At 29.3% G+C, this 22,903-nt stretch overlaps 1 protein-coding gene across 1 annotated transcript in view; it reads left to right on the top strand.

Annotated features, from left to right (window-relative positions):
* LOC142332819 (uncharacterized) overlaps nucleotides 1-22,903 on the top strand; it is a 42,372-nt gene that overhangs the window by 14,851 nt on the left and 4,618 nt on the right. The window contains exons 2-4 of the mRNA XM_075379433.1: nucleotides 6,311-6,440; nucleotides 13,478-13,557; nucleotides 21,319-21,397. Of these exons, the coding sequence (XP_075235548.1) occupies nucleotides 6,311-6,440; nucleotides 13,478-13,557; nucleotides 21,319-21,397 (289 nt within the window). The remainder of the gene's footprint in view (nucleotides 1-6,310; nucleotides 6,441-13,477; nucleotides 13,558-21,318; nucleotides 21,398-22,903) is intronic.

The raw sequence follows: 22,903 nt of genomic DNA, 5'->3' as shown, positions 1-22,903 counted from the left end.
AACCATAAAACTGTTCAGTTTATGGGAAAGAGGTCGTATTATGCTTCCTTTGTTTATTACGTTTTTCCTAATTGTGTACGTTGCATTTGTTCAGCTAGTGAGCAATATTTAAATGAGCAACTCCCCAATGGCCCAGCAAAATGAGGATGATATCTATGACATGTAAATGATATTAGTCTTGTATAGACTCAGGCCAACCATTCCTGTGTTGTTAATTGAATCCCAACCACGGTATCTACTGTCTAGTAAAAGCAACTAACTGTGTAAATATGTGCTCAAAAAAATTTTCAATACTGCTGTCGGAATAGTGAATTATTTCTTTATATTTAATATCTTAATGTATTTTAAACATTATTTTATGTGTTTATATTTTAAATAATTAATATTAACTTTTATGTTTTATGATTTCATAATTCATATTTATGTTTTTATATTTATAATTTATCCTTTAATGATGTTATGTATGTAATGTATTATTATCAATTGTTTTGAGTAAAACATTTTATGTAGATAAAATATTCAAAAAAACTCATAATTTAGGATTTAAGTAAAGTGTTCCTATTCTGCTGCCAAAATTGTTTTTGCATAAACTATATTAGCCTTTAAGTAACCTTGGAATACCCTTATTTCATAATTTGCCTTGATTTAAACCTTCTTCTTTTTCAAGTTGTTGCTGCGTTTGCTCTTCAAATTCTTCTTTATCTCATTCTTGATCATCATAGGAGAATTTTGCATCATTAACAAATGCTTGATCTTCTGTAATATACTTGTCAAAAGCTCTTTGCAATATTTTCACCGTGTTGAGAAATTTTATGTATTTTTGTACTTTTCCGATGAACAAAGTATGGTGATCATGTCAAAAATTAAATGTTGTGTATTTTTGTAAATTTGTATGTTTTAGAGTGAACTAATTGATCTAGAAAAAAACACATGTTTTTTTTTTACCATACGTATGTCCATACGTATGTATGGACGTATTTACCTATGTTGCACAGCTTTTAGCCTTATACTTCAGAATTGACCGATTTTCTTCAAATTTGGCTCAAGTATTTCTATGTATGGGCATTGATCAAGTTAATAATTATTCTTTAAACTCAATAATTTAAAAAAAAAATGTTATCGTTATAAATTTTTATTTATTTATGGTTGCGAATTTAAATAAGCAACAAAGTTTTAGCCTTTAGACTTCATGTTATTATAAATTTTTAAGAGTTAGTAGAAACCATATAAAGTATTTTATTTTAAGGTTTTAATTTCATATTACAACAAATACAGAAAATTTTTAAAAAAGTAAAATTTGAAAAGTAATAAAAATGATACATTATTTCTTTGTATTTTTATTTTTGTTATAAGTATACATTTTTAATTTTATTTTTAACATTATAATATTTTATTAAGAAAATTAAAAAAATTGGTTACCAAAAAGATTTTCTAATCGTGTTACTATATATTTTTTTTTTAATATAAATATTTTGTTAAAAAATAAATATATAAATATAATGAAAATATTTTTTTTTATAAAAAGATAAAATTATTTTATTATAAAAATAAAAGTCAGTTCCTTAATGTTTGAATTGGAAAATCTTTCTGGCAAAGATTTTCTATCTCAAACATTACGGGACTGACTTTCATTGCAATAATTGGTTTTGTAATGAAAAAGCTGTGAAAGGTATTGTTTGGCTTGACCGGCGTAGCCAGGAAATTCTTAAGATAATTTGCTGGCTTTTTTTGTGGTGAAAAATGAATTTTTGTAGAGTGTAAAAAAATTCCAACTGTAACTGAGTTTTGAACCCAGAATATAATGGATGAAAGTCGTGCAGTGATTTGCCAGCTTTTTTTATTATGAATTTTATTACAGCTAATTTGCTAAATTAGCTGTTTAAAGGGAATAAAAATTTATTATATAACAAAACTAATTTATAGAGTTAATATAATTAATTTATCGATGATTCATTTTCTCATTATTTACATAAAACTTGATGCCAATTTCTTGATCCTTGATTATCAGTTATTAAAAGATTTTCAGTTTTAAAATTTATTATGTTTTTGTTTAATTTATTATGATGAAATAAATCCATTCTGAAGTAGCAGAGATCTCTGTTTAAGTACACAAAATGAATTACAGAGTAGAAAAAGCAATCGGTGGAGACATTTTTAATTAATTTTAATAAATGAATAGATATTTTATTGTTACAATGCATCATTAAGCATTGTACACTTATGCTTCTACAATTATGGGAAATTAAAAAATTACATAAACCATGCACTTGTTAATAAAAACCTAATTTGCCAGTATTATAATCTCTTGAATTATAAATAAATTTTATACTTAAATATAATATGTTTTCTAGGATTAATCCTTTAAAGCCAATAACCACAAATTGTGGTTGTAAGACGTAGTCCCTGCTGAACACTGCTGATTAAACATTGACTTTTCTTATTTCATATGTTTTTCCTTAAAATTATAAATAAAACCTGAATTTAACAAAGTTAATTTATCAGATGTGCGTAATGTGGAGATGAGGAACTTTACTGAGAGTTAGGATTGAATCACGGAAGCAATACATAAGTGAAGACTGGCATTCTACAGACATCTGACAAGAATGGATTCAATAAGCTTACAAAGAGAATTTTTGACAATTGTAATGGTGACAAGACAAACGTTAAATGATTCAAGCAAGTGAAAGAGGATCTAAGGATCGGAAATATAAACGTGACAGATTTAAAAGACAGAAGAATGCTTAGGAGAGAATTTTAGAATTCAGAGGGATTCAGAAGGAGAAGAAACATTGGGCTAACATAAAGTGGTTGGAAGAAAGAAGGAAGCGACACAGTGAAAGAATGAAGAATTATTGGTGAGCTAACTGTTCTAGGTAGTCCTTCAGCGACGAGATAAATATGAAGAGATAAAACAATTCTTGCGCAGTTATGTGTAAGATTATGTGGATTATTTTATATATGCAGTTTAGGTAAAAGATTTGCCAAATTAAAGTTTTTTCTGAAGTGCCTCTGAAGAAACTCAAAATTGGTTTAAGGGGGGTTAATTTAATTGGTTTTAGTTTTAATAGGTTAAGTGGTGGGGTAGTCCTCACTCCTTTATGAATTTTGAAAGAAGTTAATGATTAATGTTTTTTATTTAACCTAAATTTTAAGAAAATTGGTTTGTTCAATCCTGAGATGTAAATCCAAAAGGAGTGTGACACACATACGTTGGGACATTCATATATACATATGTTTTTTTGTCTAGATGGACTAGTTGGACCTTAAAACATAAATTTCCAAAACTACCCGATTCTCATTTTTTAATTGATCACCATACTTTCCGCTGGGAAATTAAAATGGAGTACAGAAGGTTAAGAGTATTACATGTGAGAAAACAGCAGCAGTAAGAGAGAATATGACCGACTGGATAGGTTTAGGTTGAATTGTTAAGATAGTGCTGAGAAGAAAGAGTAAATGTAGGAGGAAAAAAAATAAGATACACAAGATGTACTGATGTTATGATAATTCTATTTGATGGCATATATTTGCTTCAAAGATTGTTAACAAGATGAATGAGAGAGTTTGGAATGAAAATACATGTATGAAAAACTAAAGTAATGGAAGTAAATAACAAAGTAAAGTAATGGAAGTAATAACAAAGAAGTGTAGTGGTAAGAATGAGTGAAGGGCCTTCACAATTTGGTGAACAAATGGACCAAGGAAGAACAGAAAAAGTAAAAAATTACAGATATTTGGAGACTATGATGACAGAGGACTGGAAGGGTGCAATGGAAATAAAAGGTAGGATAATGAAGGTAAAGGAAGCCTTCAGTACGATGAGGGGATTACTGAATAAAAGTACGGACTTAGAATTAAGAAAGAGATTAGCTGTGTGCAGAGTGTCTTGTATGAATGATTAGGAAAAGGGAAAGGGACTGGATTGAGGGTTTTGAGTTATGATTATGGAGAACGATGGGGAAAGTAAGAAGGTCAGACGAAATGGGGGGTGTGGTAGTAATGAATAAGATTGTAGAAGAAAAAGGTGGAAAGTACACAAAAGAATAGGAAATGTTGTTAGTGGAATCTTGTAACTGCAATGCAAGAGTTAGGTATTATATGTGAGAATATACTGGGAGGTGTTGTTCAAATTTACGGGATTGATTAGAACATCAAAATAAACAAAAAGGTTCATGTGTACAAATGTTCTTCTCGTTGCATTTTCACTCAGTAAATAGAGTGAAAATTTTACCTTTTCCTTAGTGGAGATTATTTTTATCATTAATAGCTTTGTAAATATTACTTTTATCAAAAATAAAATATTAAGCCTTTTATTGTGAACAAAATGAATATCTCATTTGCTGTAATTTGTTGATAAAACAGCTGAGATGTGGCTGAAATTGTTAAAAGTTGATTGGAAAATTAAGCAGTCACAATTTTGTGCCTAACTAATAATAGAAATTATTATTAATTCAGTTAGTGAAGGAAGTGAAAACAAACAGTATATACTTATAATTAACTTAGAAAAACAATTCTTTTGTTATTGTGTTCGTCCATAGTCCCCTCTGTACTAGTATCTCAAAGACAAAAGTATAAAAACCGTTTACCACCAAGAGTACAGAATTTGATAATGCTTATTATTTTTTTCTATTAGCCCTTTCGAGGTTTTCCCTCATCATCAGTTAAAAAACCTTTTCTTCCAAATCACACATTAAATTCAAACCGTTAAAATTATAACGTATAAAAATATGCAGTCATAAATATAAAAAATATAAAATTAAAAATTTTTTTATTGCAATTATAATTATTAACTTCTAGCCCACTGCAGTCAGTTTCCCTTGCATGAGTAAATTTTATAATATTCTGTAACAAATGGGAAATTTTGCTTTTGCAGTTGGTAGTAATCAGTAGGTTTATTTATTATACAGTTGCTACTCAATTAAGTTTTTTATCTTCTATAAGTGTTATTTATTTTTTATCTGTTAATAAAAAATCTTGTGTTTGGCATAACAATTGGAAATCTCCTCACTATGTACTTTTAAATAAGGAAGTACCTCATGATCAAACTTTTCTTGAATAGATATGATGTCTCTAGGATCAGTTGGATAAGCACCATCTTCATGTGACATGTTACCTTGTTTTGAGCCATGATGCTTGTTCTTGTTCTGAGGCATGATATTTGATTTTTTTGTTCTGAGGAATAATCAAAGCCCTTTCCTTCAGTTCTAAATGACCTGAAACAGTTTAAAAAATCGATTGAACGCTCAGTTGGTATTTTAAATTAGGATGAAAATATTGAAGTTGTTAAAACTGCTACTTGATCAGGTGGGTCTAGAACTAGTTGCAGTTTTGAAAACTTAGTTTTTATTGGGGAAAATGGGCAATTCAGTGGTTTAATGGTGTCATGAATCCATAAGGACTACTCTTTGTATGCTTCTTCAGATTTATATTAAGCATGCGATGAATTCTTTTTTTTCTATGAAGTGTTTTGTTGTTAGTAGTATGGTATAATATTTTATAGATATTTATAATTATTTATGTTTTTATTTAATTTTTTTTATTTCATTATAATAGACAGTTTGTGCTGTTAGTCTTTGCTTATTTAAAATACATATTTTTATAAATTTATTTTCTCAATTAACAGGCTGCTACCACATCATAACTTCCCACAAAGATACAAAGAGAGATTCCTCTCTATTGGAGGGTGGAAGAGTTTATATATTATACACCCAGTTAAATAAATTTCACTGATCTAGTTAGGTAATACCAATGTTCTGTGAAAGTTGTTTTATTACACAATCACTAACAAACACCTCTATACCAGTTTGATATGCACTGATAGCGAAGTGCTACCATCTGACATATAGCCTACAGCTGAAGACAAAGCATTTATATTGCTGGAGGCAGGTTTGTTGTATGATGGTAAAGATTTGATAGTATATGAAAAATTTCAAGCCTGACTAGGATTTAAACCCAGGAACTTTAGGATGAAAGACCAAGTTGCTACCACTCTTATCATTTTGGTGAACAGATGGGTTTTTAAAATTTCAGCATATGAAACAATGCTGAATTTATTTTTTCTTAGCTATATGGGGAATGGGTGTATTAATGGGCTTTTCTATTTAATTATTAGTTTGTTGGGAAAGTAACAAGAATAATTTTCAGCGACAGTTATTTTTCTTTTATTTATCATAAAACAATGAAAGAAATAAGAAAGTTAATAACAATAACAATAAGAAATGAAAGTCATTTTTAATTTTTTTATGTGTATATAAATTAATTAAAATTTAATAAAATAAATGTTGTATACAATGTGTACATTTTTTTTCAGGTGCTCATTCCAGCAGCAATTACAACAGAGTCAGGCAGTTGTGCCAGAGGCTGTAGATTTTTCAGCATTGCGAAAATGTTTACTGAAAATTCAGGGGACACAAGTATTGCTCTGAATGCTTGCTATCAATGTAAGCTATGTATTATATCACTGTACTTTAGATAAACTGTTAATTTACCCTGTATTTGTGTATTATTAAAGGGATGAATTTTTGCTGATTTGTTGATACCAGAATGGGGCAAAGAAATGGGAAAATGAACAGTTTGTTTTATAAATTTTATTTGAATCATTTAAGAACTGCATATGCCATTTATAAACTGTATTATAACCACTTACACCATAAATTATATTCTTCAAATGTCCACCAGTTGTGTCTCAAGTATGCATTTTTGAGCCTATCACTAAAGTTTCTTACAATTTTCAGTAACATTTCAATTGTAATTTTTGCAATTTCTTCATTAATGTTCCTTTTAAGCTCATCAATACTTTAAGTTTTAGTGCTGTAGTCGTCTCCGGTTCCAAAAAACCTCAAAAAGTTGTCATATGTACTTAAATATGTAGGTAATGTTAGTAATGAAATTTCTTGAGATAATATGATTCCCAAACAACCTTTGTATTGCAGCAGTAGAGATGCGAGCAGTGTTAACTGTTGCTCTGTCTTGTTGAAATCAAGTTGACTCACCAACTTAACCATTTTAACCCACCATTATATTGATGTGTTGAATTGCAATAACAACAGTTATTGCTGCAGTATTGTTCTCATTTTCAAAGAAATATGGTCCAGTAATTCCCTCGGTTTAGACAGCACAACAAAAAATTACCTTTTCTGCACGATGCAGAAGCCTCTTCAGATTTCGTAATGCATAGTATTGGAAGTTTGTTTACTTAAAAAAAAAACATTTAAATAAACATTTTGTTATCTGACATTCATAAATGGGGAAGAAAATTTTGTTTGATTTCAAATACACTTTAAATTAACTCATGAAAATTTTCTCAATTTCTCCAATCCTGAAGCTTCAAGTCTTGAACAAACTGCAATTTATATGGGTGGAAATGCAGATCTTTTGATGATATTCTTTGTAAATATACATGCAAGTGTTAAATGATCTCTAATAAATTCAGGCTGATTGCGTTGGATTCTGCAAAATAGAAGTGCTATTGGAGCCAAAATTTGCAGATATGCAGACTGTTATTGCCTTATTAGTAGGATTTTTGGTTTGAATGAGGTGTAGTCTTGTACAGAATCAGGCCAACCAGAGATGTGTGATTAATTGAATTCCAACTACGAAAGTTCACCAATATCCACTATCTAGTACTCAGATCCATATAAAAGCAAATAACTTTTACTAGAATTTGAACCTCAGAACTTTCGACTTAAATAATCAGCTGTTAAACAACTGATTTGCAACAATGAGTTAACCACTAAACCAGTCCAGTGGGCTAGAATTTAAAATGGAACAGAAAATTTATCAGCAGTAAAATAAGAGAAAGTTTTACTATGTAAAACTGCATAGATAGCACATCATGCATTAGTATCAGTTTACATTTTATTTTTATAGAGAATGTAGCTAGAAAAGCTGTATTATAAGGGAAGGCATGGTGATCATGTCAAAAATGGGCTGTCAGTGTTTTTATAAATCTTTATTTTAGGGTCCATCTAGTTCATCTAGACCAAAAAAATATATGATGTATTTATGTGTGTCGCACTGCTGTTTGCCATAATTTCAGAATTGACCGAACTGATTTTCTTCAAATTCGGCTCAAATATTTCTGTGTGTTAAAAAACTGATTTAGATTTTCTTCAGATGCATTGTAGAGAAAACAGGGCATATATAAATCCAAAAAATGTTTTTAAAAAATCAACCCCCACCTCGTACAATTGAAATATGTTTTTTGTCCTTTTGTTGTACCTCCTTTCATTTGAAATATGTTTCATGTTTTTTGAAAGTTTATCCTTCATATATAGAGTTATCAACAGATGTCAACATTTAAAAAAAATATAGTGCCCAGACCAAAAAGGCAGAATAAAATTTTGCAATGAAAATGCTCTGCAAGGTATTACATGACTTGACCGGTGTAACTGGGAATATCATGCAATACTTTGTCAGCTTCAGCTTTATTTCATTTCTGATTTTGAGTCTGGGACTGACTATAGAGAATGAGTTATGTGGTTTTACATTCTTATAGCAGTTACAGGTTTTTAAATCGATTGCTTTTGCAATACTAGGAATATATATTTTTTTAGAGGTTCTTTTGTAATAAATAAGTAGTAACAACGTGTACATTTAATTATAAGATAAAGTTGTACTTTTTAAAGAGCATAACATTGAAATGTCTGACAATATTGTCCCAGTTTTCACTTCCTTCATTAATTGAATTAATCAGTCAATAATAGTAGAATAGGAATAAAATTGTTAGACCGCTTAATTTTTGTGATCCACTTCAACAATTTCACTCTTATAAAACAAAGCTGTTGATCAACTGATTTAAACAAATGAGGTGTCATTTTATTTACAATAAATAAATGGCTGCCGTTTTGGAATTTGCAAAAGTTTACATCAAATTTCATTACAATATTTCAGTTTCTTCAGATAACAATTTATATTGAATAAACCACAAAATGGCTGATACAATGAAAATGAAGGAAATTATGTAATTGGTATTCTCAGTTTATTATTGCCTTTAAATTTTTACAATTGGAAGGGACACATATGTAAATTGTGCATTCACACACAAAGGTGTGCACACACACACATACACACATATATATATATAAGGAAAAAATACATTTAATATATAAATATATATATATATTAAGTGTATTTTTTCATTTGCTAATATTAAATTGATAAGGTAACCACAAACCATTGAAAACTGATAAGGTTTATTTGTTACATTATCATAAATGTTTTAAATAATATAAATATTTAAAATTTTGGAACATTAGTTCATTTGCATTGTATTAAGTTCAGTAATAACATTTTATTACACAATTACAGTAATTTAGATATTAGGAATGAATGGTTTTTACATTTTTTTATTGATAAAATAAAACTAATCTCTACTAATGAAACAAAGCAAATGTAGTATTAATAATTCTACTACGGAAAATTTTCATAGTTTCTTTTACTTTCCTAGCTACAGCAACAGCTAACAGGAAAGTAAAAAAGATCCATAACGATCTGACAAAAAAACTTTTTTAATTGGTCTTCGTTTATATTGTCTGTTGTAAGGAGACATTTTTAAAAAAATTAACAAAAAAGTAATAGATTTAAATAAATTGTAAATAATTTGTAAAATAATTTTTTTATTTCAGTGCTCCCAAGTCCAAAATATCTACTTTTGAAACTGATGTTTGCAGTATGCAGTGTACATATCTAAATTCGTACATACCACTCTAAGGAATGGTATGTAAAAGAAAAGAGAGAGTATGTATGTACGTACGTACATACATACATACATACATTTATACATATGCCTGTTTTTCATTTTATAACTCAAGACCCCATTAATTGATTTTCTTCAAACTTGGTAGATAGGTTCCAACATTTGGTAGGGAAAGTATTTATTAAATTTTTGCAAAAATTAGAAAAAGGGGTGGCGGTGTTTTGGCCAAAATAAAATTTCAAATTTGTTATGTGGCACATAGCAAAAACGTTTTCTTACAAAAGGTGAAATTTTTTTTTATTTAGATCACAAATTACCAAAAGCTTGTATTTAATATTTCATCCCATCCTCAAAAAAAGACTATACATTTTCTTTATATTAGCTATACCTTGCTCCAGAAAAAAAGTTAATGGGATAGTTTTTTGCATCTATATTTTCTACATCAAATAGGCCTTCGAACCGTTATAAAAGTTTTTTCCCGTCCCATTCCAATGGGTCTGTGGTAACAAAAAGTATTATTTTAATTTTTTTTTAATTTTTTAAATATATATATTTAATTTAAATCCATTTTACAAGTTACCATTGCATTTAAAATGTAAAAATCTTTATTTTATAGAGCTGTTACTCTATATTATTTCTAAAAAAAAAAAATCACTTCCTTTTCAGATAGACCAAAATGAAAAAAAAAGTTTAAAAATTTTACAATTTAAAATTTTTAATGCTCAAAACATATTTTTTTAAGCAATAAAGTCGCTAAAATAACAAAATACTCCTCTCTCCTTATGGGTAGCTCCCATATTTAAAAAAAAAAAATTGTGAAACTTTTTTAACATTTTTGTATTACTTTATCATAAAGATAAAAGTAGAGCTTAAAATGAGTGAATTGAAATGAATTACTTAACTTGACCGGCATAGTCAGGAAAGTTATGCTGCAATTTGTTGCCATCTCTTTTGTTCCGTGGTACTATTAATTTCTAGTAGTAATTTCCAATATTTTTAATTATAATTTTTGTTCATTTGTTTTTTTCCTGCATATTAATTGATGCAATGATAACAAGACAGAGCCTGTTAAATGGCAATTATTCTCTACTGGGGGTTGTGGCAGAATTGATTTTAGTTCAGGTGAATAATTTCAATGTTCCTTAACCCTTTGCAGCACTTTGTCCTAATATACTTGATATTCTGAAGTTCGTATCAGGTCCAGTAGTATAAACCACTCGACATTATGTAATTCACATAGCAGTCCAATGTTGTGCAGTGCTCAACACGATGTTTAGATGTCAGTAAATCTTGAACCTGTTGCTCGACATTTAGACAGTTCTTGCTTGAAAATTTTTTTGTAATTTCATTTATGTTCTCCAAATCAACCAAATGCAGGAGTTTTTTCGAGAGGCGGAAAGGTAAGGTAACATCGAAATGTTTCCGAGTATATTGATAAACAATCCAGGGAAAACTCTATTCCAACACAATATATTTTCGATTAATTACTGTCCGTTTTAAAGGAAGAATTATAAATGTAAATGCTACAACTCTATGAAGCCCACAAATTGGGGTCTACACATTTTTCTTTTAGCAGATTGCATGAGTGGTTATATATGTACATTTTTTGCTTGTACCAGTTGTATATGGACTGAAATGCAGGCATTGTGTAAATACACGCCAAACAGTCATACGAGGGATCGTAAGTTCTTGTCTAGCACAATGAGTGGATGTTTTTGGGGCTTCACTGAAAAGCCTCTTGAATTTGTTGTACATTTTCCTCTGAAGTGCTTGGTCGCCCTGGACTTTTTTCTTTTTATAAAGACCTGATTTTTCAAACTGTTTATACCACTGACAAATGTTAACCAATAGTGGATTGATCCTGAAATGTTGTTGAAAAGCACGCTCAATCATCATTACTAACTCTGTCGTGCTAAATTGAACACAAAATTCCTTTGTTTATTTATGGACACCATGTTGTTTGTGACATGTTTGAATGCTAGTATTGCAAACTGGCAGCAGTAACTTGAAACTCTAGGACACACACTTTAAAATAGTGCAAATTTCATTCACTGACCATATGCACATGGTCAAATGTTGCACGTGTTGTGTGTGATTTTGAAATCAGATCAGTCTTTTTGATACATGCTGCTGTAGTATAATGATATTTAGCTTGATAACATTTTGATATTCATAATATTTTTCACATGAAAATTTGAGACAATTTAGTTGTAAATCTTAGAGTATAAAAATATTAAATATTACTAGCTTTTTTCAACTGGCCTTAGTTCACAATTTGTAATGGTCTCTAAATAGTTTTTCTACATTCCTCATTTAATTGCTTTTCTTATTTCTGTTAAGATGTAGGTTCCTTGTTTTTGTGTTTTTTTTTTATAAGGGCTGCATTCTTTTCATAGGCTTTTTCATTTTTAATGAAAATAAAACTGAAAAGTTGTAAAATTAAAAGAAATAAACGATTAGCAACTTAAAAAAAATACACTGAATTGTTAAAAATTAAGTTTGCCAATAATTCTATAAATTTTCACATTTTTGATTTAGTGTTCTGATAACAAAAATCAAAATTTGAAGGATTGAAAACACAATTGTTTAATTTTTAGTGCAATTTTAAAAATCAGTTTTATTATTTTAAAAAAAGTTAATTTTTGTTTTGTTTTATTGCGAGATTATTTTATTTACTTATATTCTGTCTGTTTGGTTATCTGATAGAGGAATCGTAAAGTAAGTAAAAAAGAGAAGATTGGAAATTATTTTTATTATTATTTTTTTTTAAGCAAAGATTATTCACATCAAAGCTGGATGAGGCTATTTGTTGATTTGGAACCACTCCTGCTTTTAAATATAACTTAAATTATTCTGATTTTGCCCAGTTGTTTACATTGATAGACTTTTAGTACTGCTTTAATAGTTTACATTTAGAGTGAATATTTCGGAAAAAATTTTCAGTAGAAATAGCTGGAAACAGATTATTTTTTTTTCTATTGCAAGATCCTTGAACGATAACTTTTTTCTGATGCAGTATCCTACATCTGATATATTGTAACAGGTAGAGAAGCATCTAGAAGAAGAAAGAGAAAATGAACAACCTAAATCCAGAAGAAATAACAGCAAAATTTTTTTTACAAAAATTTATAGCGTAATTTAGAAGGTGCAGGCAATAGAAATATTACTCTTAAACAAACAAAAGGGCAGGTCAAGCCCTAAGCCTGGGTGTATAAATACTTCAAGGACCAGCAAACTTCCAAAGTTTCTGTTCACTGTATAATAAATATGAGGAGGGTGAGTGGGAGCATTTGGAGTGAGTACGCAATAACAAATACGTGAAGAGTGTGTCACGAGATTTCATTTTTGAACAGTGATGAAGTACAAGAAAGCTGTTTCGTGAGTTCTTTGTCAGACAGGGGACAAAGTGACATTATTCTTCTATAAAAGTATAAGCTATTTTCCTTTTGTAAACATTAAAAGTAAGTAATTCTTGCATAAAGTGAATTGTTGATTTTGTGATCATTATCTTACCTGTTATTGTTATAATCTGTTGTAAATTTTGTATTAGCTATTGTAGGATGTATAGTAAAATTGGAATTGTGTTTGCTATTTATAATTGACATATTTTGTGCGTTAAGTTATTTAAGAGTAAATAAATTATATCTGTAAGAATTTTTAAAAGTGCTATCTCTCAAATACCCTTCTTGAACTGTGAACATATGACAGTTTATTACATTAGATTTTTGGTTATGTTTATGATATTTACCTAATACCTATGGATTTTTTTTGTTAATTTAGGTTGTGATGACAGTTATTTAGATTCAAAAAGAAAATCGTGTCGAAATGGTTGTGATTCAATGTCATTGTTTACTGCTGAAGTAAGTAAATTTTTATCAGTTTTACATTCATTTTATTTATTTATTTTTTTTAATTTTTTGAAAATTACAATCAATCTTCATCTTGTTAGAAGACCCAGCTAGTCTTGTGTAGAAATTATTCATTATGATTTGAAGTAGCATCCAGTGGAATTTGAGCAGTTTCTTTCTGAATTTGTTGTTTTAATGATTCAATTGATTGGTTGTGGTGTCTGGAATACCTTTTCCTTAATTACCTCTACAAAAAAAGAATGGACCCCTTGGCAAGGGGTAATTATAAAAAATTACACGACTGGAAAACAACCTTAAATATTTTCATTAACGCCCTTGCAGGATGGTTTGAAGTTCTACTATAAAAAGTGTCTGTTAAGCAGGTAACAGGGAGGTTTGGGTATTAAAATGTTTTGCAATGTGTTTACATATGTTTTAAAAGTTACAGTTCCATTTTTATCCTCAAAAAAAATTTCAACATAATTAATTGTTCCAAAAGATGAAATTGCCAGATACAGTGAAAATGAGATTCGTTATTAGTGCACAACTTTGTTTTATTTATACATAGCTTTTTGTTTTTCTTTTTTTATATTTAGCAGTAGAAAAAACCTTATTCGGCTTGCTTGCATGATAACTTTCCTTCGGATCATGGTTTTTGAATTGAATTTTGTAAGCTTAATAAATGAAAATCTTCGTGTAAAATTTGCTGCACAGAAGAAAATGTAAGCCCAGTTGAAGGAGTGCTGATAGGCCAATCTGCAAGAACTTCTTCCTGTTGTTTCTCCCATCTTCTCAATGTATATCAGAGTATGGACTGATCTTTCACTCCCAGCTCTTTTGATAGATATTGAATGTATTTCTTTAAAATTGATGATCCAGCTTGATTATTTGGGCAAGCTGGAACTGGATGGTTACAATGAAAGCCAAAATGAGTATGTTGAGCATATTTTCATGTTACCACTTCATATCCGCATTGTAACTGATTTCTAGACTGGGAAGTTATTTATGATGTGTCACAATTTCACCCGCTCTACTATGTAGCTGGCTCATTCCAATTTCTGAAATCACCCATTTTACAGAATCATCCTTTTAATTTGTATAAAAATGTTAACTAAATGTTAGTGGACTATATCTTAAAAGAATGTACAAGGTTATTTTATTTAAAAAATGTCATTAGCCGTTTTGAACCTTTGAAATTATCTCCTGGGGAATGTATACCAGAAATTCTACATTTCTTGTATCGCTTGGTAAATGTAATGACTGTCATGTACTTACTACAATTGTTTTTCGATTTTTTCTGTGGTATTAAAACAACACCCTTTTGGCTTCATTTTCATTTTGGTGAACAAAGCATATAAGGTGTGAGGTCAGTAGCATACAGAGCATGTGGGACAACTACCACGTTGTTTTTTTAAACTGTTATTTTGAGGGAGATGTAAAGAAAAGTATTGTAATGGTAGTAAATCTAATTTTGATTTTTCCATTGTTTTGGTCTTTTGTAATACATCTCAAGGATCTCAGAACATCATGCAATAAAAGTAAAAAATAATTGTAACATCATTTGGAACAAATTTTCAACAAATGATACCTTTTAATTTTAAAAACATCAATGAGAATGCAATTTGTTGCAGACTCTTTTTTGATCTTGTGACTGCAGTTCTTTCACTGCGATAATTGTAGCTTTGTCTCTGGCTTTACATAAATTTTAATGCTTGTGATTTGGTGTAATTTAAATTGTTACGAACCACCTTTTGAAGTTCACAGCACGTATAAATGTGCAGCTGATTTTTATGAAGTTTAAAAGTCAATGGACAAATCTTGCAGCAAACTGATGTGTGTTCAAGATTTCAGTTGAGATATTTTGGCAGGTCTCATAACTAACCTTGCCGAATTGGTCTAGTGGTGAACTCATCGTTGCAAATCAGCTGATTTTGAAGTTGAGAGTTCCAAGGTTCAAGTTCTACTAAAGACAGTTACTTTTATACAGATTTGAATACTAGATCATGGATACCGGTGTTCTTTGGTGGTTGTGGGTTTCAGTTAACCACACATCTCAGAATGGTCAACCTGAGACTACAAGAATTCACTTCATTTACATATAATCCTCATTCATCCTCTGAAATAATACTTTAAGGTGGTTCTTGAGGCTAAACAGGAAAAAGGCCTCATGATTGAATCTGTATTGCACAATTCATTGATTTTTTTTCATCATGAATGCATTTTTGATTTTCTTCACACATTTTCCATTGTTTTGCTGTTGATTGGCTGCCCTAAGCAATCATTGTCTTTAACCTGTCTTGAAGCACTCATGCCACAGAAAAGGCAAAAACCTGTTTTTAATGAAAAGGCTCTTCTTTTAAACCCTAATGAAGTATTTGGAATGTCAGTTCAACTAAGGTTCATGCCAAATTCAAATTCATATAAAAGTAACTAATATTTACTAGGATTTGAACCTCAGAACCTTCGACTTAAAAAATCAGCTGTTAAACAACCGATTTGTGATGACAAGTTGACCACTAGACAAACTTGATGGACAAATTAAAAATAGTTACAAATTATTTTTATTATTTGTAATAATATAACAGCTATTTGCTATATAAACTTTTTGTTTATTTTGATCTCCTGAATCAATTCCTTAAAATTTGCCAGCACCTCCTTAAACTTCTGTGTACTAATTTTACTAAAAAAAATCTGGTGTTGACAACACATGACTTCCTTGAACAGTTATGAAATTACATATTCACTTTTTTTTTTTTTTTTTGTAAGAAAAGTACATAAAATTTATTTCATTAATAACTTCTGAATTTATTCATTTTTTTTATTATTGAATTATTATTCATTGTAAATTTCTTTTTACAGTTAGAGGTTAATAATTATTAATAAATCAGTATATTTAAATTAAAAAAAAAGGAGATGGAAGTTTGAATCAAACTTTTTTTTTTAAAAGCTCTCAATGAGGGCTTTATTGCTGCAGTTAAGGAAAGGTCCAAAATCCAATTTTTTTGGATATTGGGCTTTTTTTGGACACTTTTGGTTCAGTCGATTCCAATCAAAAGGGGAGGTGCACAACTAGATGTTACAACAGTCTTAAATCCAAAATTTCAACATTCTACAGCTAGTCATTTTTGAGTTATGCGAAATCATACGACATACATACTCACATACAGATATCACTCCAAAACTACTCAAAATGGATTCAGGAATAGTTAAAATGGATATTTCTATTGTAATCTGAAAACCAAAATTTTTCACAATCACAATATTTCCTTTAGTTTATACAGGGAACTAATTATTAAAAATATCTAATGCTGAACTGTTAAAATATTCAGTACAAGCAAAGAAAATAATTATGTTCCATCTGCCTGTGACATGAAGCAGTTTTTTTTTTTTTTACATATGTTATACAGAACAATATGTTTTAAGTAGTGATGATTCATATATGGTTGTAATAATTTGTTTTGCTATGTATATATATGAGTAAGGATTGCGGTGCTGTAGTATCAGTTAGATTTAAAATGAAGATATTTAGCCAGTAAAGTGCTTTCTCTTTCAACTAATCTTTTTTAATTTTAAAATGCTTAATAATTTACCATATTTGTTTATGTGTATATATATATATATATATATATATATATATATATATATATATATATATATGTATATCAAAATCATTTAGATTTTTCTATTGTCAAAGCTTTACAATCATACATGATGTATTTGATGTAAATTATCTGGTGTATTATTTGCACATCTGTATGTATTGCAGTATCTTTTTAACAACCATATGTATCGATTCGAAACATTTTTAATGCATTTATATACATCTACATATCAATATAGTTATTCAATGTATATAGATATATATTTTAATTATTAGATTTATTGGAATTTTATTTTTTGATATACATTATGAATAATGGTGTTTTATTTTATGTTTTTATCTTGTAAAAAATCTAAAATTATAGGGATAATATCAGTTTGTTGTAATTTACTGTCCTCATTAATTAAAAGCAGTGTATCAGTATAATAGTTTTATATACATGGATTGATTACTATAAATCCCAACATTTTTTAATAATTAAAGGGAGATCTGCCTGTATAAGTTAATTAAATATTGTAATGGTTCTGATTCAGTTATTGTTTGCTTCTCTTTAGGGCTGTGGTGAGTTTAACTCACTAGTATGTACATAGTTTAGTACATTGTAAAGGTGATCATTAATGTATGGCTTTGTTAACCGTTAATCTTATTGTACGTGTTCATTTACTTTCTGTATTCATTTAATTTTTATCGTTTTTATATATGTTTACCAATTGTTGTTATAAAAGTTCAATAAGCTTATAAATACCTTTCTTATTACTGCAAAACTTTAATAATAATGTATGTCTATTGTCTACAATAGACAATGACATAAATCCAGATGTGGCAGATATAAAAATATTGTTTTACAAAAGGTTTGAATTCTCTTTCTATCGCCATCTTACTTGAACTTTCTTCCTATACTTGTTTTAATAGCAGTCAGTTTCTTCAAACTGATTTACTGTCTCATATCCAGTTTAATTAATCGTAATCTGTGATGAAATGTATTGTCAAACTTTAGTCTCTTTTTAGTTACCTGCTGTATTATTAACAGAGTTTTATGCTTGTGCAATTCTTTAATATTTAATTAATTTATCGGTTTCATATCACAATTGACAGTCGAATTAAGCCAAATGCAAAATAAAATAATAATCTAATGTTGTTGAAATGTATCAGCTGAATTAATATTTAACAGCCAATGTGCTATTTAGATTTGTAATACTGATTTGAATAAATAATATCATGCGATTTATAGCAGTATGTCATTTAACTTTATAATTATGCTGCAAAATACATATAATAATTGCGTTATTGTTAACTAAGGTATTGAATAAAATATTGTTTTACAACATGGAACTGTTACAGTATGTTGCCAAATTAAATTTGAAGGAACATAGTAAAATAATTCCTACTGTATATTTTCTTTGTAGATTTTTGCTGTTTCAGTTGTTAATAGTAATTCAAAAAATAGTTGCACAATCATCTTTGAGTCAAATTATGTATATGAAAATCACATATTACAACTTCATAATACAATTATTAAGTTTGATTCAAAACAGACTGATTTGTTAATAAAATACTAGAACTACCCGTTTATTATGAATAACTATTATTATTTTACACATTAAATCCTCTAAGCACATCCCTGTACTATAGTAAAGTACTTTTATTCACCCATTTCAGTAAATACAATCCAGGATAAACATAGTCACCCCCACCGGGTTGGTCTAGTGGTTAACGCGTCTTCCCAAATCAGCTGATTTGGAAGTCGAGAGTTACAGCGTTCAAGACCTAGTAAAGCCAGTTTTAAAAAGTTTTAGGCAGGCCTCATAACTAACCTTGCCGGGTTGGTCTAGTGGTGAACTCATCATTGCAAATTAGCTAATTTTGAAGTTGAGAGTTCCAAGGTTCAAGTTCTACTAAAGCCAGTTATTTTTACACGGATTTGAATACTAGATTGTGGATACCGGTGTTCTTTGGTGATTGGGTTTCAATTAACCACACATCTCAGGAATGGTCAAACTGAGAATGTACAAGACTAACACTTCATTTACACTCATACATATCATCCTCTGAAGAATTATCTTAACGGTAGTTACCGGAGGCTAAACAGGAAAAAGAAAGAAGGACAAACATAGCAATTTTTTTTCACATAGCAGCCATAACAATTCCAGAACATGATCCTTCCCCTGTTAAATTATGCACAATAACCTTAGGAATTTGTTTATCGTTATGTTGTAAACTGGAAAGTTAATCTGATTTTTTACATTGATTATCAAACAAGTCATGTGTTACCTGTATCTACACCAAATATTCTTTTTCTTAATATTATTCTGGAAAAACCAGTGTTAAATTTATCTGTTAAGAAATGCTTGATATGTATTGATTTATCCTTATCATAACTGCTTCTGGATCTGTACATTACTTTATGACCCTAGGTTACTATTTTACAGTTTTTTTTTGTTTTTTTTTATCATGTAGGTGTTTTATTTTAGATGATAAAAAATCAAAGTTATGTAGGAGTTAAAGACAGGTGTTAAATAAGTTGATATATGTAGAAATTTCAATTTAGAGTGAGAGTTGTCAATAGGCACAATAAACAAAAATGTAGAGAAAATACTGGTAGCTTATAACAAGAGCTGCAATTTAAAGAAGATTCATAAATTAAATTAAAAAAAAAACTGTTTTAAGTGTTCTATGGTGCAATAGATTAATTCATAGATACTTGTAGAAACAGGCTTGTTGGATTTCTCTCGGTATGACTTATATTTGAAATTGTGAGATTTCCATAACTTTTCATGTCACTTCTCCAGAAGATCTGAATGGGAAGCAATTTTATCTGGAAAATTTATCAAAGGAGATTTTGCCATGATGGTAAAACATGGAGAATCATTGTGGTATTCTATTGTTTTCCATCTACAAAGGGGATTAGGAAACGTTTTGCAGTACGATGGAACAGATCATCACAAGCGGTCACAAGTTATCCCATGTTTAGACAGGTTCAACCTGTACTGTAGTCCCTCTAGTCACTTTTCAGTGTTATTTGCTTTTTAGTTGTGTTAGTAAAAAAGGTAGTAATGTTGTGGCTGAAAACTGAATACCAGGCAATTTTGCACACTGGTGATAACTATTTAGAAGAAGTGACTGCTGTGGTTGGAGAAGATATCCTCATTGTACTGCGATATTTAGGTGTTATTGAGACTTGGAAAGAGGAAATTTTGACCTTGAGAATGCTCTAAGATCAGGTCGACTGTCTTGGTGCCTTTACTATGGAAATATTGCTGCTTAGGTTTGTACTCTTTGGGTGCTCCATAACTTGAATTAATGATCTGATGGCATGCCGTGTTTCATGGTGCCGTGAAATGCTGGAAATGTTTGAAAATAGGAAATCTCCCTATGTGAGCAGTATATTGTGACAGGTGATGAAACTGGACTGTATTATTATGATATCCCGATCAAGGCTTAGAACAAAGTGTGTATGTTTGAAGTTGAGGACACTTGTGGCTTTTTGAAAATCAAGGTTAGTGAAGAAGAAAGTGGCTGAATTTTTTAGTGTGAAAGGAGATTTAGAGAGTTGTGTTGGAAACTCTTTTAAGACAGTTACATTGAAGTGATATACCGAAGAATGCCTGCCTGAAGTTGTCAAGCTGTCAAGAAGCTGCGCTCAAACTCAAGTTTGGATGCATGGTTTCTTCTTCATGATAATGCTCAAGCACACCGCTCCAAAGTTTGGCCAGCATCGGAATAAAACTGTTAGAAAACTTTCCTACATCCTTGTCCTCGCTCCATGGGACTTTGCACTATTCTTCTAGGTGAAGAACAAACTGAAAAGGAGGCATTTTATGAGTGATCATGAAACATCGACTGTGTTATGAGTCCAGATAAAACAGAGGGTTTTTTGTAAAACTGGTTTTGAAGGGTGGAAAACTGTATAATGTACGGTGGAAATTATTTAGATTGCCTAAAAATAAAGGAGTATTGCTAAACTCTCCTAGTGTTCTTTGTATATAACAATTTGTCTGTATTGTGGAATTCAGCCAATTGCAGCCGTTCTTAAAACAGAGAACAGATGCTGCGTTTGAAGCAATGTCGCAGTATCTAATGAGGGACTGAATACTAATATTTGCGTGTATAATAGTTATACTACTACTGTTATTATTCTTTGTAATTCTATTTGTTTATTTTTTGTTTTGCAGCCAGCGTTTGTTAGATCATCATTCTCTTTGTCTATATTTATTGCTGATGACAGTGATGACCAAGGAGTTCAGTCAACAGGTAAGATTGAATGTTTATAGTGTTATCTGTATTAGTATGTATTTATGAATTTTTGTCTCTTTCCAATGAAGAGATTGATTAAATGAAGTTGTAATAGCTGGTGTCTTTGTTTTAAATATATGTAAACACAGTTGTGTACACGTTGTTTCAAAAAAATGTTTATGTATGTTTAGATGAATGAAATTTTTACTTTCTTTTTTTTAAATATAATACCTCCATTAAAACAGTAGCAGTGAGTTTATAAAAAAGTAGTAGACTCATGTATATTAAAATAAAACTTAATGCGCTGACCATGTTGCAGGATTTATGACACTAATTGTGTGCATAAAAAATATTAGCATCGATATTTAAAACAGTAATATGAACTGTTTGTTTACATGGTATCAAATTTATTGGAATAACTACAGAAAATTAGCACCAAAGCAGACTTTCTGTCCAGAAAATATTCACAATTTTTTTTTAGATACCATATATTTATTTAAATTGTGACTAAATTCAATTTGAATCAAATCAAGAAAAAAATAGTATTTATTTATATTTGGAACCTTAGTTAACCTATCTTTTAATTTTGAAAGATGGTCTCCCTAATAACTTTGAGTGGGAAACATGAAGTGGACACACACTTTTCTATCTAGGTTTTAAAAAGCCAGCAAAGGATTGTGAAACTTTCCCGGTATTGTCTGTTATGTTCAACAGAATTTAAAAATTTTAATATATAATTAAATTGTTATAATAAAGGTTAAGTTAAATTTTCTTAATTTTAAATAAAAATTGTAAGTATTATTATTATTCAGCTTTTATGTTTGCAAAAGTAACATAATATTTAGTGCCATAAAGTTAATAATTTCATTAAATTAAATAATTTAAAATAAAAATTGTTAATATTATTATTAAATATAAGTTATTAATGATTATTATTAATAATGGTGAAAATGAAAATTTTCTAATTTGGTTGACCGAGTACAGGAAAGTAGATTTTACACAAAATTGCGAAAACCTCAATCTTTTAAGAAAAAATTTTGGGAACTGACTTAAAACAAAAAGCACCCCATTTCCATTAAGTGCTATCAAACTAGATAACATATACAATAACTAGATAACTCGCACAATATATTTCGACTTACGTGAAAAAGTGCCTGATTATGCTCAATAAATTACCAAACAGGTTTATATAAAATATTTTCTTTTCCAGAAACAATATTAATTACATGGTCAATGAATTTTTATATAATCCTAATTAAAATATTATATTTGAGAAAAAATATATCCACAAACAATTTTCACTAATGCCTTCTGAATTGTAAATTATTTTGTAGTTTTTTAAGTTTAATATTTTCAAGCATTATTGATCTATAAATATTTTAAATAATAATTAAAATAGGCTTTAATCACATCTGCTTTTTTACCTTATAATTGTGTATTGTATAATTTACCTTATAATTGTAGAGGGTATACTGAAATGAAACGACTAGCACTAGATAGGGAATCTTGGAGAGCTGCATCAAA

This window comes from Lycorma delicatula, chromosome 12, assembly GCF_047948215.1.
Source record: "Lycorma delicatula isolate Av1 chromosome 12, ASM4794821v1, whole genome shotgun sequence".
Taxonomy (NCBI): Eukaryota; Metazoa; Arthropoda; class Insecta; order Hemiptera; family Fulgoridae; genus Lycorma; species Lycorma delicatula.
The sequence above is the reverse complement of the archived record's forward strand: the minus strand, read 5'-3'. Positions and strand labels throughout refer to the sequence as shown.